The following is a 21,419-nucleotide window of genomic DNA, read 5'->3' on the forward strand; positions in this document are numbered from 1 at the left end:
GGAGAAAAACTTTTTTATTAGGGCTTAGTACAAAAGTTTATTTCATCAGTTTACATAAAATGAGATGGATTTTTTTTTTAATCTGTCGTGTTTTTATAAGTAAATATGCTAATCTTAGACACACGTTATTTACTTTTAACTTAGTCCCGTCGAAGTGTAACATCAAAACACATATTTACGGAAGGCACGTTACGATCCGGATAGTTTACCGCCCCGGGCCGTACTCCGGACACCCACAACACGACACACTGCCTAATTAAAGAAAAACAAACCAACTCACACTCGCTACTCAGTCTACACACAACTTCTTTGAATGACTTAATTAAACCCATTATATTTTCCAAACAGTGTATTTTTTATATGTCTATTTTATTTTGGAACTCTTTTCCTAGAAACTTATATCCCGAAGTTTATTGGTGAATTAAAGGAACGTTCTAAGTGATTTCATTTAACTAACAAATACTTTTTCTTGCAGCTGAAGGAGGTAGCTGCCTAGTACCTCTTGGAATGGAAAGTGGACTGATTTCTAACGAGTCACTGTCGGCAAGCTCCAGCTATGACCAAAGTGTCTCACCCCTCAGCTCACGGTAACTTAACAATTAGTTTATCCTCAAACACAAATACCAAATTCGAACACTATGCAAAACAATTAAATCGCTAAATTAGTCAATGACAATGCCAAACGAACACACATTCCCCCAAATCCGAAGCAAATAGCCCTTTAATCGATATAATGTCTTTAGCTGCCCATTGTTAAACAACAATAAAGCGCTATGATACGGCCAAGTTGTTACAATAATTGTGAATCCCCCAGCCACAAAACGCTCATACTTAGCTCAAACAATTAACAGCGGGACCCACATTCGGGGCCTTAAGCCCGCATAAGCCCGAAGCGAGACAATAACGCGAAAACTCGACTCCCGTTTGAGAAATTCACTAACAGAAAATTAAATTTTCATATGAATTCGGAACGACCGTGATCCTACAAAAGCCTTTCTGAGCTTGACTCCCCAAAGATAACAAGATGTAAGTAGGGCCGGCTGTGCCGAAGCCTTATCATCTGAGCCACTTTACATAGGGTCAGAGGCGATTTAGCAAATACCACGTTAATTCAGCGCTTAGCGCGCTTTGTTCCCACTACTGACGAGATCACGCGAGATATTCTAAACAGCCAGACGCCCTGCCTCTGCTGTCAAATGAAACACAAATGTTATACTCTATTTGCTCGTACATACTATTACGCTAATTTTATTTGCTTATGCGCACCGACGAGCCCTAAAAGCGTATTTATAAATTTGCCGGTTAGCTTAGTACGAAACGAACTTAAAGTCTTCGGTAAACCGACAAAAATATACGCTTGGCTGTATTTGATGGCCACTTGTTGCTCACTTATTGTGATGAATAAAAAGAAGCTTTGTGGAGAACTTAACCGGGACACGTCTTTGCAGCATACGGACGGAGATTAAAGGCGGCGCGTGGTGCCCTAACGGGTTGATATCGCCGCGGAGCCGCCAGTTCCTGGAGATAGACCTTCATGATGAGTATCTGATCACCGGCACTGAGTCGCAGGGCAGGTTCGCCAACTCTGTGGGAGTGGAGTTCGTCGAGAGCTACTCAGTAGAGTACTGGCGCACCGCACTCAACCGCTGGGTCAAATACAAAGATTTCAACGGAAGCAGGGTAAGTGACCACTTCATTTTCAGTTTGTCTTCATTTTACCAGCGGGAATAATAGGCTTTGTATTTGTTTTCTACGAAACACAATTTTGAAGCAACTTCAAAATACGAATGACTGCCTACCAAATAAGTCCAGTATTTTATTTACAGCTTAGAGTCGGCCGATAAAATTTGGGCCCGTCTTATTTATCCGTTATTGTGAACTAATAAGAAAGAACCATTGTAAGGGGACATCTAGAGCAAATTAAAACTTTTTAAAGTTTAATGCTACAGTTAACACATTAAAAGTTAAATAAATCATTTAATTTACTTAGCAATTAGACACAAATCAGTGCACTCGAAGTTTTCCTTTACATACTTGGGATCGGGGAGAAGTTTGGGGCTGTTTCCAAAGACGCAAGGCTCAAGTTACGTGAAATGAGTCCCCGCGCGGGTGCTTAGGTTACGCTCAACCAGACCTACGTATACTCAGCGCTGCGTATGTTATGTGACAACTTGCTAAACTACTACATTATGTCAACGTTCTATTTATAAAGGACGGGAATAATTGGTAGGCAGGGAAATAAATCTTTTTAAAAGCTAATGCACTAACTGAAGATTGATTCTTAACAAAAGAATTACTTTTCTGAAAAAAAAATGTCTAGAACAATGGCAGTACCTAAACGATATTCAAACGACAAAAATAACATTGTGAAAAACCTTTTCGCTCACCTGAACCGATAGCAATTTCCCATATCCTTACTCCACAATAAAAATGTCGAGGCCTCTCAGTGAGTGTGTAAACAAACCGTTTTAGTGTTCTACATTTTTCAATTTCCCTTGATAAACGGCGGTACATGAAATAAAATGTAAAACAAAACATGCGGCTTCACGTGAAATGACAATAGAAGATAAACGATTTCATTTTCTTTTGTAGTGCCGCTGTCATAAATATGTACAAAATATTTCCACAGAGATGAATCCCTCTTCTGTTCGAATGCAAAGTGTTCATCCGCTCGTCTCGTCGACGCTGAATGTACCTTTGCTTGTTTTTTATACGTAGGCTAAGGCGTCAAACTGAAAATGTTACAAAAAAATCTCGTTATTCCTCTGTGATCATTTCAATATTTTTCTTAATAACCGCACTTTGTCTTTAGTTCTTTTTATTGTATCGAACATTATTTTAGTATCATTGTTGTACGATTATGCAACAAGTATGAAGCTTGTTTTATTTATTGCAGCTTATACCAGGCAATGTTAACACATACACGCCGAGAAAGTCGACACTTGAGGCACCATTCGTGGCGTCGAAAGTACGGTTTTATCCATACGCAGCGCATCCTCGGACGGCTTGCATGAGAGTGGAACTATACGGGTGCCGTTGGAAACGTAGGTATAAGAGGGATACCTTTTCTAATTGCTGGTGCGTCCCGGGACAACTGCAAAGCGACGTGGCTTTTGCAACTGCTTAACATGTGTTCTTGCGAATGATATGTGCTCTGCGCTGAAGGCCGCCAGCAGGCGGATGATTCACTGTGAATTATTTGTGCAGAGGATCTAGTTGCATACTCGGCACCCAAAGGCGGGGACATGCAGGCGATGACCGGAGGCGCCCGGTTCGAGGACCTCGGCTACGACGGAACACTTCGGGAGGGCCGACTAATTAATGGACTCGGTCAGATGACGGACTCCTTGGTTGGGCCCAATGATTTTGAACTGCCAGACCAGTTAGACACAAGAGGTATGTTAATTTAAGGTTCTCTATCTTCACTGCAACTAGGTCATGGTAGTTCACTTCAAATTGAATTTATTTGAATGCGAAAATCGGGAATGAACCATTATTAAGTATTTCAAAATTCGGGTTAAGTAAGGAATGTCTGCACCTGTTACGAGTACGTGTGTATTTTTTACCAGAATTTTATACGCCAGGATCATCCGCGAATTAACTGAGAAGAAACTCGATCAATGTTGTTTGGAACGGATCGACGACCAACAAAACTTTATTCCATTTATTCGTAAAGATAGCTAGGAATATCATTTCACACTACTGTACAAAGGCTGGTGTATGCAAGGCCTATTGTAATGGAACAATTTTGTCGCAGGATCGCGATGGGTGGGGTGGAATAAGACCATGATGGTTGACGAAGAAGTCACCCTCACCTTCAACTTCAGCGAGACTCGGTTGTTCTACCACATTGACGTACATACCAACAACATGTTCACCAAAGATGTGCAGGTAACGACCTTTGAAGCTCTGCGAAAGCCCTTGCAATATTCTTCGAAACTAATCGTATTTTTCCCATATTTTATACATGTATCTTATAACTTTATGTAGTAAATTATCTTGATATTCTAACATAATTTCAAGGAATATTTAGGCAACACGGTGCTATTCTTCAGAAATTTTATATGTTTTATCTCCTTTGTCAGTTGTTCAAAGAAGCAGAAGTGTACTTCTCACTAGAAGGAGAGCGTTGGCAAGAAGATTATGTCTCCCATGAACCGAAGCAGGACAGAGTTTCCGAACACGCCCGAGTCGTGCACATCGACCTGCAGAACCGCACGGCTAAACACATCATGGTGAAGCTCAGATTCCAACACGAGTGGATTCTCATCAGCGAAATAACCTTCAAATCAAGTGAGTGTACCAAACACATCCTTTATTTGCTCCAAATCATTTTCATTTCAAAAATCACAAGGCAAACAACGACTGAATAAACACGCTTCATCTGGCCGTGAGCTTAACGTGCCTACTTAAAAAATAAATAAATGGAGGAAAACAGCAGATAATTTGTTCGGTATTCACCGCTGACTCCGCGTCCAAATCAACGCTCAATTCACGGGATAAACATCTTTCACAATCACGAACATGAATCGGAACGGTTTATCGAACCCGAATGTTTTGTACAAATAAATTATTCAGTGAAAAGTGAACTGGGAAGATTCATAAACAGGATTGTATGATTTTTAGGGCAAACAAAAAGATGTCCCGCGGCCGCAGGTGGCCGGCTACGCTAATAGATCCATTACTTCTCATCGGGGCCCTTATCAGTTCAGAGCACTCGCAAGCCCGCAGCTATTTCACAAATTTTATCTTCCTCTAATTAATCCACAGCTCTTTTGAGGAAATCGCCTCTTAAGTGATAAATCGTCGCTCGCTAAATGAAGAACTTGTAATTACAGAAAATGTTTGATCTGGATTATTTCGTTCCCCCAATTATATTTTGAGTAGGCCGCGACGCGTCACCCGCACTCGCCGAGATATTATCCCAGTGAAAATGGATTTTGGGTAATATTGACGGTCCTTTGAGCACACACTGTGCTATACTATTCAAGTTAGCGGGGACAAAACTCATCATAAAATGATCCGCTAGAATCCAGTTCCTTACGAAATCCAGTGATGGAAAAGGGCTAAATCGAATGGCTCATCATTTTGTTGTGATATATTCTTGTTCTAATATAACATGGGGAAGGGTCGGATGGTACCTAACGTACGGTACTAAACAAAGTTTTCGACATAATTACGCCGCCGGCGGAGCTGTGGGCCCTCTGAATCATCATTATTCGTAATCTGCCCCAATTAGGAATCCGTACAAGTATCGTGATACGTGTCTCATTACCGAAATAGAATATACATAATGTACCATCTGCCTTTTATCCGCTAAACATTCAACTGTCGATCGATGGCGCTTTGTGCGTACGGAGCACTTTAATTTTGATCCGCTCTGGAAAAATTGTGAATTGATGGCTGCTCAAATTGAATTCTTCGATAATAACATTACAAACATGGAACTGCAAAACCAAGCAAATTAAAATAATTTTCTTAATACGTAATAATTGCTACTTGAAATTCCGTATTGTTTTTGTTCTTTAAAAGAAAGGGAATAAGAAATAATTAAAATATAAGTAAGATTTCATAATATGTCTAGGATACTTATCTTTTAAGCTCGTTACTTAGGCGGAACCTGTTTTGCACCTTCATTTTTAAAAGAATACCTATCTCATTTCGCTGGCTTGCTCGGTCTAACTAGGGTGTTGAAGGGACATTGACCCCTAAATAAGGGTAAGGATTTAGCGGCTCAGGGCAAAATTTTCTTAATAACTGTTTCATAATAAAAAGTTCGACTTGGTTTTGCCCACTGTTCAGCGTCGGTATAAATTGCTAAGGGATTGATTGAATTTGCTATAGTATTTTTCAATAGAAAAATGAAATAACGAAACACGTCAGATAATATAAATTAAATATTAGTTTATAACAACTCTTGTAGTTTGAACGATGTGATTTGCTTTTCATATTATTATACACTTAGAAACCATTATATCTCCAAGCATTCCTAAAATAAAGGCAGGCGGACAAGAAAATTATCTCACAAAAGGTTTTTTCCACCCCTAGCCCAGACAGACTCTGATAATTATCTAAAATTCTATATATAAACTGATTAAATTTTATCGTTGGGCGTGTACAAAATCATAAGCCGAAAAAATCAATATCGTTATTAACCTCGAAATCACTAAGCGACCATAACAGCGCTTTCACACTAGCGGATTTTCCGTCCGGTTTTTTTACACGCGACACATATCGAGCGGTAAAAAATCTTTCGCTGGTTTCACAACTCAATGTTTGAATAGGCTAGCGGCTGTTGTGAATTGTTTGGCCAGTTTGGTCAGTGCGGAAAAACCGATCGGAATAACTGCAAGTGTGAAAGTATTTATAAATATACAGATTTAATTTCTGTAGGTACATTAAACGAAGTTTTTATGCTTGATAAGAAAATATTCGAAGCACGTAATCCATTATAGTTCGGCCATTCAGAGAATGCGTTCCTGACACGTCGCGATTGAACTGACGACGTAATAACATTCATTGATTATTGATATAATAATGTTGTTTTAATGCTCCTCAATTGTTAAAACGGTAAACAACCAGCAAAAATATTTTTATCGTAACTGCAACGCCATTGCAAAGTTACGTCGTCAGTTCAATCGCGACGTGTCAGGAACGCATTCTCTGAATGGCCGAACTATAGTAAAAGCGTTATGTGATACTTAGGTGATTATGGGGGTTTCTAAATATTTCTAAATATTAGCTTGATATCTAATTGTTAAGTTTTAAAACACGCACTTTTAATGTAGGGGAACGAAAGAAGGAACAATAGTTTTAGATCGGTGTTGCCGATTTACGGTAACCTGTTATGTCACAATCTCTTAGGCCCAATTAAGTTCACTTAAAACATTGGCATCACCTTGTACACACTTTTTAGGGTTCCGTAGCCAAAATGGCAAAAACGGAACCCTTATAGTTTCGTCATGTCCGTCTGTCCGTCTGTCCGTCTGTCCGTCTGTCACAGCCGATTTACTCGGAAACTATAAGTACTACAGTGATGAAATTTGATGGGAATATGTGTTGTATGAACCGCTACAAAAATATGACACTAAATAGTAAAAAAAAGAATTGGGGGTGGGGCCCCCCATACATGTAACTGAGGGATGAATTTTTTTTTTTCGATGTACATACCCGTGTGGGGTATCAATGGAAAGGTCTTTTAAAATGATATAAAGTTTTCTAAAAAACATTTTTCTTAAAGTGAACGGTTTTTGAGATATCAGCTCTCAAAGTCGTAAAAAGTATGTCCCCCCCCCTCTATTTTTATAACTACGGGGTATAAAATTCTAAAAAAAATAGAGGTGATGCATGCTAATTAACTCTTTCAACGATTTTTGGTTTGATCAAAGTATCTCTTATAGTTTTTGAGATAGGTTGATTTAACTGTAATTTACGGAACCCTTCGTGCACGAGTCCGACTCGCACTTGGCCGGTTTTTTTAAATATAATTTTATCATAGAATGGACACAACCGATCTACATCCTACAGGAATGAATTTTATCCAGTGCGCATACTTTGTCAACTTATTGTTAAACTAGCCGTTTTCCCGCGGTTTTACCTGCGTCCCGTGGTAACTACTGCCCGTACGGGGATAAAATATAGCCTATGTTACTCGTGGATAATGTAGCTTTCGAATGGTGAAAGAATTTTTAAAAACGGTCAAGTAGTTTTTGAGCCTATTCATTACAACCAAACAAACAAACAAAGTTTTCCTCTTTATAATATTAGTATAGATAAGTTTTATAGACAAGTATATTTTTATTTTGTCTTGTTTTAGTACAAAAAAGAAAAGTTATTGATATCGAAAGATGTTTATTTTGTAACCGATTGTTCGGTCACATTCGTCATAGTAAGCACAGTGGCAACGCGAAACCGGTTTACGGACGCGAGCGCTGCTCGGCGCGCTTAAGAATAGTTGGTATCCATATTTTGATGATTTTAGGGCGGACAAAAGAATCAAAAGAAAAAAAATTGCTGATGATGCAGATATGTTCTGTTAATGATTCTGGACCACCAGTTCTTTTTGTGCACTGCTTAAAATTAATTCCTGTATAACGACATATTTGCGTCCTTTCCGAGAATTACTTCCTGTTCCTCTTTCTCACTTTCTATAAAAAATGTGAGAAATAATAAAATATGTTCAATCTTACCGCAAACACCATTGTAATTTTGTAATCATATTAAAAATGGCTTGACCTTTGTCTGTTTTCACCCGCGTCCCGTGGAAATACTTCCCGTACCCAGGAAAAAATATAGTCACTTGGGGATAGTGTACTTCCCTAGAGCGAAAGAATTTAGCAAATCAGTTCTTTAGTTTCGGAGCCTTTACGAAACGAAAATACCTTACAATAAGAAAGGTCACGATATTTACTTCATTTAAAACTAAATGCGAATTAAAGCTGTTTTACGTTCTTATTTATAAAAAGTTTAGTAATCTTGCTATGGTGCTCACTATTAAAGACAGATAGAAATAATTAATGTGATGCACTTAAAAAGTCGACTCCAAATGTAAAAAACAGCCACTATACGACTTACCAAAACCAGTACTAAATAAAGTATCAACAACCCGGCCCCGCAACTCTAGTACAAATCGGACTGCTAACCTGCCGTCCTGAGATACACTTCATTAAATGTACAATTAGAAATTAGTGCGGAATTAACTGACTCTTGGCACCTCCTCCGTATTACACTGGCACTCCGCCATTTACCTCAGTTTTAGTTAAGACCTAGTTTTGAGCTACACAATTCGACCTATTTCTGAATTTGTGTAAAATTCCAAGTTAGTTTAGAACTTTTCAGGACAAAAGTTGCTCGTTCGTCATTCGAGTTTGTGTATGCGTTTCAATGCAGATGATAGTTGTGTTTGTCGTTTTCTGTTTGTTTACTTGTTTGCATGTTTATTGTTTAATGCTTTTTTTTATTTAGTACCGATGAACACGAGCACAGAGTCATGAGAATCTCAAACTAATTATCCATAAAGACGTAAACCCTAATGAAAAACTATGAAATTACCTTAATTATAGAAATGCGTACTTCTCCTATATTACCCATTTCTATAATTCCACTCTAAACTATGGGATCTCGACATAAAAATATGACTGCATTAAATCCTTCTATAAATCTCAGTCTCGTTGCCTTAAGGATTGAAAACCAACCAAGCGTAGCGCTGCGGCATTTCTTACTAAATGCAATCCCATTATAACACAACAATTAGTCCTGGTCCCGACATCCATTCATTTTCCTTTATTGTCTTAGCTATTCGCGAAGCTGAACGCGACTTTGGCTTCATTCACGTACTTCCAATGTTCATTCTACTAACTCCGTTCATTTTAATTCTTGTCAACAGTTCCGACCTGGGTGAATACATCTGCGGAGTTTCTGGAAGAGTATTATAAGACAGATACTCCGCCATCTTCGAGGAAGAAAAGAAACTCATCATTACGGGTTTCGGTGGGACTTGCTTGTGGTGCTTTAGTGGGTGGTGGGGCGTTCATTGCAGCCACAGTAGTCTTGCTGACGAAGAAGACCAGACGCAGAATACCGAACATGTTGAAGAAACCGTTCTGTCCGTCGCTGAGGCACGGCAGCTCGAGCTCGCGGAACAACCGCAGGGCTCCGAGGCTGGCGCTCGCCCTTGCTAACTGTCCACCCATACATATGCTCAGGTAAGTTAGTACCTATAAAATTGCTACATTTAACCATATATTAGCTACTAAAGCCAAGAGACGGAAATCATAAATCGTAGTCCAAGCCAGTTTTTATACTCAAGACGACATATCTGCAGACATTAATCGCTAACGATTTATTCTATTGAGCGATTAAATAGATTGCAACCGAACAAAAATCGTGTCGTAAATCATTCCAGAAATGATTGGACAAAAAACCATCACACAAATTAAAAAACAAAAGTAATTCAATTAGTTGAAGCTTGGGGGGACATTTAAACACTTGTACGAGGTAATAAAGTAGGTTGTTTGTGTGCAGGCCCGCGGTCGTCGACGAGGATTACAGGGAGCCCTACAACATTTGGAGGGAGACTCTCGGCCGCCGAGACAAACGCGAAGCGCACGACCAGCACGAGTACAACGGTGAGTGACCGATATATTGTTATCGCAAACATCGCAGGTACCACTATATCTCCCAAAACTGCGCGTCGACGCCTCTGCAGCTCACAAATCATCCAAGTTTGAGTTCCACTTCTCCAAGTTCTACTGTGACTGTATTTTTATTAGCGCTCCAATAGTTTCACAAAGTTATGTCATAACATGTAATGTATGACCACATTTGTAAGATATAGAAAACATATTTGTCTTTTTCTTCTCCGATACTGGAAGGAAGCTGTGTGTATAAACATAAATATAACTACATACCGCAACATAAATATATCTGAAGCCCCCCATGTTTGAATAAAGCGATGAACATTGTTATTTAAAGAAAACCATGAAAAGGCAGTATATTAAATTCGTGAGGTTGCAAATGTAACATCAACCAAAGATAAAACAATATATACACAGGAGTTGTAAAGTACAATAAAGTCGGAGATATTAAATCCACAGAGAGCTGACCCTAATTGTAAATATCTGCTCTTACAAATGAACAAACTACTACGGGGCTATTTTTTGCTCAGTAAACAAGGGTTGATCCCCACGTGGGTATATCTAAACATGTACATTGTTATCAATGTTATGTCGTCAACCATACAATCCTTTTCCATACACGCATGTTTTAGGATTAATGAAACGCACATCTTATTGCCAATCTAGTTTTCCTCATTGCTTTTCACACTATCTATAGGCTTTGATACAAAGTGGATTAATTTGTTAAATACAGGTGTGAATAAATTCGAGTATGAATAAATAAAATATGAATGTTATATAACAAATAATCGCTGGGCTCTTCTGACGCGAGCCGTCCTCATCGTGTTTGTGGTCGCTGGTCGTGTTTTTTCCGACTGGCGCTAGTTAGCTCGCCCGCGACACTCGACTCGCCTCTCGACTGCACTCGTTAGGTTTACGAGTGCACTTGCCCCTAGATTGTTACTTTTCCCTCGCTCTCCCTATTCCAAGACTCTTACACGAATAGCTTGAAAATGAAACGACCTAATGATTATCTTAACTACACGTTTTTTTTCCAAAATAAATGCGACTTCAGATGAATGTTGAGGAAAATGCGTTTTGCTATCTGCTGTAAAATAGATTAAAAGTTTTGTGCGCAACTTTTGGAAGTTTGTTACTTTGACTACTTTGATAAGAAAAGAAGTAAAAATAAGATTTGGAAAAACAGCCACTCGAAGTTGTCTTAAAATCCAAATGTCTCTAAAAATATAATCCTTACAAATAGCTCGAAGTTTTTCGTATCTTTAGACAGTTTAACAAACTAAAATTCCGTCGTTTTGACACTGCGCCCCCTTTTAAAAGAAAACTCAAGATAGGTGCTCGTTACGGGCGGGCGGACGTCCGGCCGGAAAGCCGGCCATTGTTCACCAGCCATATTGAAAAGATGATGCGCCCCAAGCACAGGATAATAGGTCCCGGGTTCGTGTATCTTTCCAAGAATACGCCAAAGAAAATAGTGACGGGTTTTTGGTAAAAATACGAATTATCCGTGACATTGAGTGACGTTTAAGGCAGGAGGCGTCCACCCGGAGAGGCTCAAAACCCTCCATTATGATACTAAAATAGAATGAGATAGGAATGACACACGTACTTACATATATTTTTATCGTTAAATGAATATATGATATAAGTTATTTTGGTAGGAAAATATAAAGTTGCTTTTAACTGATTGGTGTATTGTTGGTGCAGAGATCTGCGAGGACACGGAGTTCCCGCGCCCCTACATGATGAAACGACCCGATCCACATGAGAGCTTCTACGCCGCCACCGATATTATACACCATGTAAGTACATAGCATATAAGTGTACCATTTTCTGGGGTTTTGATTGTTGGAAAAGAATCAACATAATTGTTATTGACTGTTTAACAAATCTGCAAAACATCTTACTTTTTAAGGACCTTATATATTTTTCTTCCTTTGTATGGTTATCGTTTTTAAAGGACAGTTTCCAAAATAAATAACGGGCCTGCTGGAAGAGATTTCATACGAAATAAGCTGTGCCTTTGTACTATTTTTTCTATTTTTCTTCTTGTCTGTATTCTGTCTGTAGCCGTGTACATAAAGAATTAAATAAATACATATATTGACGTAGCCATCTAAAAAAATATTGCTTCAAAAATAAAACTGTTTACTTCAAACCTCTTCAATAAATACCTAATAAATAATCACTAGAAAACATTACACAAAATTTATTCCATCGCCAAAACAATCGGATTCACATCGGTATCAGAATAGTCAATTACCTCCCACTTAATCCTAATCAATGTTACAATCGATAAATGATAATTTCATTACTCGATTGCAGCCAAAATAGTTTATGCTTTAAATCCAAGTGGCCATTCGGCAATTACCGTTACATCCGATCAAATTTCCCGTTCTATCTAATCACACGGTCGTCATAATTCGGTGAATTTGTGTGAAGCCCCTGTGTCCACTGTCCAAAATTGAGTTTGTGAATGCACTGCGTCACTGAGACGGCAAACAATGTACATGCAATGTCACGGTTTATATCCGTAGTGTTCACTAAAAAACATGTGAAGATCAAATCGAATCTAAGTTGAAACCTTGCACCTGTCAAACTATCACGGTTCATGGAATACAGTCAGATCACAGACAGACTTACCGCAAAGTCCTAAAATCATACTTACAAAACATGCCCATAACATTGTCAAAAACGTGATACCCATGTTTTTCTTGCAACATGTCTTTAAACATTAAGTTTATTAGCCGCATAACGCGACTCTCATTACAAAACGCGCGTTGTGAGAGACATTGTAACAAAAACTTCGCGCTCAGTACTAACACGTATTTCTGTGTTACTTTATTTAGATGTTCTGACGAAGTATGTTGGTTGAAATTCAAAGTCAGCCTTTTTGTAGGCTTGATTAATAAGCCAGATATACTTCTATGGAGCTTTTCGTCACTCTAGTATCTCTAGTTGCCTTCAATTATTACAGGTGCAAACGAGAACTAACCCAGCCTCTTAGCCATCACAGTTTTTAGTACCTACCAAACTTTGCGTACTCAAAAGAGAGGTTAAAATTAGAGTTGCCACGAATAGTGATTTGGCCGAATACCGAATACCGAATATTCGGCAGCACTGTCGGCCGAAGCGCCGAATATTCGGCCCCCGAATATTCGGCGCAAAATAGGTACATGTTGTTGAGCACGTGCCGCGCCGTGCGTAGGTAAACAATAAAGAGACAAGTCGCAACCTGTCTTCCTTATTCCCGCTTAGATCGGAAGGCTGATCCTTAGTGGTGGTCAGCAAACAAAAAACAGTACCCAAACCTGTCGAAATTCGCTAAAGTTTATCTTTCTTCTCCAGGGAGTAGCGTGTATAGTGAGAGGTTATTTTCAGAAGCTTGTAATATTTACGACGAAAAACGTAATCGTTTGTTACCAACAAATCATTACAATTTTTTTTTTTTTGTAATATGTCGTCTTTTTTTTCATGTTTTGATATTCGGTATTCGGCCGAATAATACCTACTATTCGGCCGAATACCGAATATCAAGAAAAAGGGCCGAATAGGCCGAATACCGAATAGTTGCCGAATATTCGTGGCATCTCTAGTTAAAATCCTTCCCATCCGACATGATGCATGCATCAAGAATGCAAATGAAAATTAGGTTAATAGCTGTAAGTTTCCCACACTAAGTAGCTAGTCTACAGTAGACCGTGCATACTGCATATGCTGTAGATAATAGCCCACATAAAGCATCTTACCCGCGCTGGTACATTATACTGCGTTCCGTCATGGAGAACAAAATGACGAACGGAGATGTCATAACACAATATCTCCTAAGAAAGTACCGCGCCAAAATGCGGGTGTTCGATGGACGCTTCGCCCTTATACGCCTTCTTTGAAACCCGCCAATTATTTTCCAAACAAAATCACTAGTCTATCAAAACTAATCTTAGATTTTTTTGATTTGGCAAGGAACCCTCGTTAGTCTGAGTAACAGATCATGCCTACCATACGTTAACTGTGACCTACAGGAAGGCACCTCCGCTCTTTCCTTCCTCCGTTGCGTTCCGTCACTTAGAAGTAAAAGACATATCGTTTCGCGGCTTAGTGTCGCTCGCGCACATCGCTGGCAGAAAGGCTTATGTCGGTCAAGCTGTGATGTGGGAACAGCAACCGACTTAGCTGTCGTTTTGTATCCTTTGTAAGACGTTCGTCAACATTCGTTAAATATATTACATTGGTCAGTTTTAAATCTAGTGGCTGTGGTTACCAATCCGACATTTTTAGATTTTTAAATAAAACTTAATCTATGTTTACATAAAACAGACGAAACTTAAAACTAATAAATGGCGTCGACAAATTGGTCTTCATCGCTGTCACGTTTGTAAATAACGAAATAGCACGAAATCTTGTTTCGTAACTGGTCTGTGGGTAGGAATAGTAATTGGGTAAATAGAGGCTTAAAACGCAAGCGCACTAAGTAGACACAATCCGGGAAATGCAGGGAATAGGCAGGCGTTATTATCCTCATAAGACCCATCGGGAATACACAGCACGCACACCCCCCGATCCTGAGGCACTCGCTTTCAATCCAACCAGACATCGATTAAGCTTCATTCCTAACAATGACGCAGGCATTACATTGACGGCTCCGCTTTGAAGCGCGCCGCACAGTACCGAACACAGCCGCCGATGGTTATACCATTGTAGAAATGGCCGCCACGCCGAGTGGATTGGCGAATGAGTTATGCTACCTATGAACCATTGTTTATCGGGCGCTTGGTGTACGCATTGCACTTAGCGTTTAGGATGCAAGCTTCACAGCGTGGCACGCATAACTCATGACACTCGCACACAAATGATTGTTCAATAACGGCCCACGCACATTTTCATACATCACTCCACATTGACAATCTCAACGAGCTTGAAAGGTCCAATACCGCACCGGGAATGTATAACCGTAAAAGAAAATAATCGAAATAATATAATCTATATTTCAAAATGTCTTGATATAGGGTTTCAATCTAAAAGGGCAATCCCATTTCATTTACAGGCTAATGCTTTTCCCTCGGTTGATTTTTTCCCCAATGATTAAAGCCGAATATAATTTGATTTTATTTGAGGGAAAATTAAAAGAGTTCTTGAATTTTCGAATTTGGAGAATGTAGGTGTAACGTCGTATGCTCAATATGCTCGTAAGGTTTTACTCAAACAGGTGAATTATAGTACAGTGTAGACTCAGAGGATCGTAGGCTGATTTCCCGGGGGATGGCGTGCGGTCACACAGCGCGCTCCCTGCGTAAAACATACCAATTGAACATTAATACGTAATGAACATTATTTAGTTAACGTTCAGCTACGCCGTGTTTTTGGGCTCCGAAACGGCCTCTGAAACAAAGGCTTTTATTTAATGTATAACACATTTCAACTGTTGCTACTTGGAGAGACGGAATGGAAAATAAAACGGGCTCAACACCTACGCGCCTTTGTTATCAAAAATACTTTAAATAACTTAGTTACTGAGCCACTAATAACTACATAAAAAAATATTCAACACAATTCTTCTGTAACAAATACAAGGTGTTGATTTGCATTTGTGCCATAGTTCAGGAGGAGGACATACAATACGTATATAATCGATTGGAATTACAGTAGATGGGAAATAACTAATATGCACTGCTTTTTTTGTCATTGTAATGTCGTGGTATTTCAGAAGTAATCCAATTTTATGAATGAAATTTATGAGTGATCGTTGCGTATGCTTTGTGTTTGCGTTTGTGTGAGGGCGCAGCACGGTTTTAAGGCCATTAACACACGCGCCAAGTTTAAATAAGGCTAGATGACATTTACGGAATTCAGAAAAAAAATTAAAGAAAAAAAATTACGTACCAATTTTTTTATTGATTTGGGTCGAGAATCATTAGCATAATTATCTCCTTGAATATGGCACGGATGCAAATCAACAGCTTGTATAAATCATAACAAGAACATACATCAGAACAGTGCTTTAAAATTGCAATCGTCATTTGAAAGCGTTGCCGTACATTCGGCCACCGCACATTACATCGTTGACTGATCTCTGAACAAAACACCGCATTCTAACCGCTACGATGACATCGGAACTAACACGACAAAGGCCTAAATTCATACCGGTCGGTGGCGTACGACTGATGTTATGACGAGAATTTAAAGGGAAATGCACACGTAAGGTATCGGCGGTTAGCGGACTACGCGGTTGCTACGCGTTTGGTATGCTAGTGCTACATTCAACAGGATGAACAATAATAAACCATTCATTTTTCTTTTACATTTAACACCATAATAATAGAAACAATTTTAAAAAATAATCTTTTTTAATGAATAATATACTTAATTATTTCGAACTATCGTCCGCCAGTGGTTTCACCCGCTTCTTCTACTACTTTTGATTCAATATAAAAAAGTAACCAAATCCCTCGAGTAGTTTACGCTTGAAAGAGGCACAAAATATCCATACATCTATCCATATTAGCACAATATTTTGACTGGTTAATGATGAATGATACACTATATGTATAAACTTAAACTACTTATCTAATGATGATTATATCATCTCAAAGCGCTAATGTGTACGCTGCCTTCTTCACCCCGAAGCGTGGAAAGCAAACAGAACAACCGATGTTGGTTTCCCTCAGTCGCTACAACACTTTAAGCGTTTATTTGTAATCAGACGATTAGATTCCTTCATTGTTCTTTGGTATTCTAATGTAAAGGAAATAGAGGATTGGTTATTTTTTTCTCAAATCGGCGGTCTTTGGCCTATTTGAAAAAAAAATTGCTTACGATCCCTCTAAAACAAAATCATATGTACTACTACTAATAATAATTTTAGTCTGAATATTCTGATTCTGAAAAGTTTAAGAAAAAGTAAAATTAATATATTTAATGCTAACTATCTTCATCTAGTTAGACAAGATTAAAAAACGTTTATTAGGCATAACGAAGTATTTTCTTCTATAGGTTCGTATAATGTAAGCACAGCCTAAGTTAGCTCATCTAAGTAAAAGGTCATCAAGGTGCGGTCACGCGGAAGCCATAGTCGCGAACAATGCATACTGTTAATTAACGTTATTAATTACAATAGCTGCCACCACTAGATAATCACGCCTCCATTGTAAACGAAATCTAATCAGTCTAATCACTTAGCGATAAGCTTCACAATCCTTATCACAACTTGCAATATCATTACTGTATAGACACATATTTGATAATAATCATGTTTTAGTTCAACATATAATATAAACTCAATAGGCAATTCTATTAGTAGGCATTAATTAATGCCTTTAAAACAATGGTAACCTAATCTTCCATATCTTCTAACATGTTCCAGTAATTAATTAGAAAATTATCTAGTATCAAGAATATTAATATTCGAGGCAACATGAATTAACGATTAGGCAATTAGCTAGATTATTCATAAACGCCCGTCACTATATTGTGTATTGACGTCGAGTAGTACGCAGGCACTCCACAATAATGGATTTGATTGGCGCGTCAAATGGATATAATCGAATATCGCTTGTAACAATATATACGCTGCTAAGGGCACTGTTACACTATGAAAACGCCAGTCAACAGTCCGTTTAAACTAAAACTTTTAACCGAAAAACAGTTGAAAAGCTCGTGATTGAATTGATTGCTCCGCGGTTTATACGCCTACAATTTTGTAACTTGCCAATAACGAATAAAACTTTGTTGATCAGCGATCGACACCGATTTAAAAATATTAAAACACCCGATTTTGATGTAACCCGCGAATTCAATATGAGAACGTCTCAAACAAGAAACCACACTTTTACCGAGTCTGTAAAACAACCTTTAACTCGGCTTTAATAGAACCATTTTGTTCGCAATACGTAGAAACCAAACCAGCTAGAAAACCAACAGGAAACAATGAAGACGTCGGTTAAAAGCTCATCTCGTGATTTATCTGATACTCGGAAAAAAACATAATTGAAAAATAGCATGCATTTGATGTCTACAATATTGGTTTCATTTCAACTAACCTCTGACAGTTTCTATTAAGCACATACGTTTGCCTGTCAGAGAAAACATTGCATCTATGTTTTTTAATTGACTTCAAAAAAGTTACTCTATTTGTCCGTGTATTTTTCTGTTTGTTTGCGAGTAACTTTGTTGTTTATCAACCGATTTTCATTATTATTTTTTTGTTGATTTGAAGACATCCTTAGGCTGGTACAGTGATAAAGAAACTATGCTCTGATAGTAGAAACTCTTAGAAAGTGATGGTAAATCTCTAATATCTGCTTTTAATTTCACATTCAGCAAAAAATACAATTTTTACATCGCTATAGAAGTTGGTGGTAATATTAACACAGCTGCTCGTGACTTCTAGAACGATAAAGTCTTCTATGAAGTTGGTATAGTTTTATTACAAAAATATTTTTGTCATTGCCGTTGTTTTCTCGGAGCTATTTTCTAGTGAAAACCATAATTCTACAATTAACTCTGTCTATCCGTAAAGGATAAACCGTTGGACGGAAATTAATTTTGCTTAGAAAAAGACTGAAGAATGAACCTACCTCTATATTATAAGTTGTACATATGTATTACTAGCCTCCGCCAGCGGCTTCGCCCGCGTGGTGTGTTGATAAAAAGTAGCCTATGTGTTAATCCAGGGTATCACCTATCTACATATCAAATTTCAATCAAATCGGTCCAGCCGTTTTTGCGTGATTGAATAACAAACATACATCCATACATTCTCACAAACTTTCACATTTATAATATAAGTAGGAAGTAGGATATAGTTCGTAGGTACCCAAGTGTAAATGAACCAGTTTAACTACATCCGACGTATTTCATTACTGTCCTAGACGGGCTTTGATGCACCTCAGCTTTTGTGCATTGACAGATTCAATGTACGCAGTGATGGTCACTGATGGCCACTCAGGCTTGACAGATTAGTTATTTGGGCCAGTGTTTGGGGCCTGGCTAAACGGTGTGCACCGTATCTTGTGAATAGGCCCAGCCGTTGACTGGCCGCTTTCCACCGAAGCATATTGTGTAGTATACGCAGTTAGGCACAGGTGATTGGCAATCTGATAAAGGCACAGTTTGAAAGCCAATCTTACAGCTACCTATTGCTTTGTTTGTGTAGGCGGATTCTGTTAGTGTTTACTATTGGTTTAAGCGGCCAAGTCGTTAGGTAGTACAGTTTATAGAGGATGTTTGACAGGGTAAATTGAACCAGCCTAATTATTCAAAGATGGGTTTAGCACGAAATGACATTAAAAAAATATTACAGTATTCACATTCCCATTTTGAGTTACCATTCTTTAATCCTCAGAGTTAAACTATTACCATACACACATATACCAATAAACACTCTGTATTAAGTTCCCGGAATTGGTCGTAATTATCTGACAAATCAATACTCCTTATATCTCCTTAATTATCTCACTTCAATGCCAGAACATCGTAATCGGCCGTATGCAATCACACACTGGACATAATTATTCAACAGACGCCTAGCTACGTATAAATAACCCGTCTGTATGAAGGTTGTGTTCAAACCAAACTGACTTTCAGATGCCGAATGTGAGCGAACAGTTTATTGTATTTCCATACACATTTACTTTTTCGTTCACATCTATCTGACCGACGATACGTTATGCGTAATATGCATAGACGCTGACATTCGGCGGCTGACAGTCAGTTTGGCTTGAACGCAGGCGAATGGTAATATTATTCGAATAAATACTGAAAACCTTACTGTGTAGTATGACTAATTTTCAATTATAATTGATACGAAACTACTTATAATAAACCTTTAATTACCTGATTGCATTCGATAGCTCTCGTTATTCAGTTAAAACATTACGTCCATAATGCAATCATGTCATCATAGTACAAAGGCTAGTTTTATAGCATCTGAGGGCATACCTCATTTTCCTGCATTTAACTAAATAAGCGTAATTGGTTGATTTAATAGTATATGTACAGAGTTTATAAGATAAAAAGTAAATACTTAGAACAATCTAGTACAAGACAGTGAAAGCAGGCCCATTGATCTGTCTTGATATTTTAATAGGTACTAGGTTTTTCACGAGGTTTTGCTCGCGTCCCAAACTATTTGCTATACATCAATCGCAAGAGCTTTAACCACCACCAAAATAATGGTTCAGAGGCATAAATCCTCTCAAAAACTTAACTTGTTATTTAAGTTTTGTCGGCTTATCACTAAAAGCGCAATTACTGGCGGCCTCACTTTGCTACGTGAGTCAGTAAGGCTTGAATAATTAATCAACCACATCTAAACGAACTACCGATGAAAAATAGCACCCGCAGTCAAAGCACAACATAGCCAAATGATAAAAAACGCCCCAATCGGATTGGAAACTTGGTAACAGACACATTTTTCAGTTAAAACGAACCCAAGGCAACGGTAATCGAAACATATTACGCTATTCTCTTTGCAGCGAATCAAAAAATGTAAAAAATAGTACAAGTGTCGCTTAGCCCGCTGTTGGGGCGGAACCTCATGCCGAGGGCGAAATAAAAACGATATTTTAAAAAGAAGATAATTCGATAATTTACTTATGCTTCTGCGCTCTTTCCATTCACTCCAATTAATATCTAAAAGGCACTATTCTACTTGAGTAGTATTATATTGAACTCGACTTACGGCTCTTCGGAATGGAACTAAATTACAGCCCACCGTGAATAAAATTATCTAAGATTAACTGTGCTCGTAAAACAGCAGTCCTGCCTGGATATTTGATTCCAGTCATTAGTTAACAAATGTCCCCGCTCTTTTATTTGAGTGTCGTTTTTTATATCGTTTATCCAAAACAGCGCGTTTGGCTCGACGTTAGCACAATTTATAACTGCAGTGCCGCTTCGGTTCGTTCATTACAAGGACGAACCGTCGACTTACATAGTGTTATACAGGTCATGATAGGTGCTAGTATTGTATGTAAGTAACAGAGAAGAACCAGTAATGTATATTTCTTAAGAAACCCGACAAAAACTAGCCGATGACTACAAGAACATGAAAACTGTGGCCTTACTAAAAATATTTTTTGCAAAAAGTATTCATTACATTCTCATTGAGTAGCATTACGAAAGCTAGCACAACAAAATCCGTTTCGAGATTACTAGGACAACATATACCTACCCTCTTTCTTCGGCACACTGCTGATAATACGCGAGCGCCTGAAAGATTTAGGTACATCCTTTATCCAAGTTTCATGGAACCAAAATATTCATTCGCGAAACACCACCTGTGAC

At 38.4% G+C, this 21,419-nt stretch overlaps 1 protein-coding gene across 1 annotated transcript in view; it reads left to right on the forward strand.

Moving 5' to 3' along the window:
• Positions 1-21,419, forward strand: part of LOC124645278 (discoidin domain-containing receptor 2-like) — a 59,564-nt gene that overhangs the window by 17,136 nt on the left and 21,009 nt on the right. Inside the window, exons 3-11 of the mRNA XM_047185076.1 lie at positions 476-587; positions 1,449-1,680; positions 2,897-3,044; positions 3,208-3,396; positions 3,758-3,891; positions 4,086-4,293; positions 9,386-9,704; positions 10,024-10,127; positions 11,844-11,938. Of these exons, the coding sequence (XP_047041032.1) occupies positions 476-587; positions 1,449-1,680; positions 2,897-3,044; positions 3,208-3,396; positions 3,758-3,891; positions 4,086-4,293; positions 9,386-9,704; positions 10,024-10,127; positions 11,844-11,938 (1,541 nt within the window). The remainder of the gene's footprint in view (positions 1-475; positions 588-1,448; positions 1,681-2,896; positions 3,045-3,207; positions 3,397-3,757; positions 3,892-4,085; positions 4,294-9,385; positions 9,705-10,023; positions 10,128-11,843; positions 11,939-21,419) is intronic.

The sequence above is a fragment of the Helicoverpa zea genome, chromosome 31, assembly GCF_022581195.2.
Source record: "Helicoverpa zea isolate HzStark_Cry1AcR chromosome 31, ilHelZeax1.1, whole genome shotgun sequence".
NCBI lineage: Eukaryota > Metazoa > Arthropoda > Insecta > Lepidoptera > Noctuidae > Helicoverpa > Helicoverpa zea.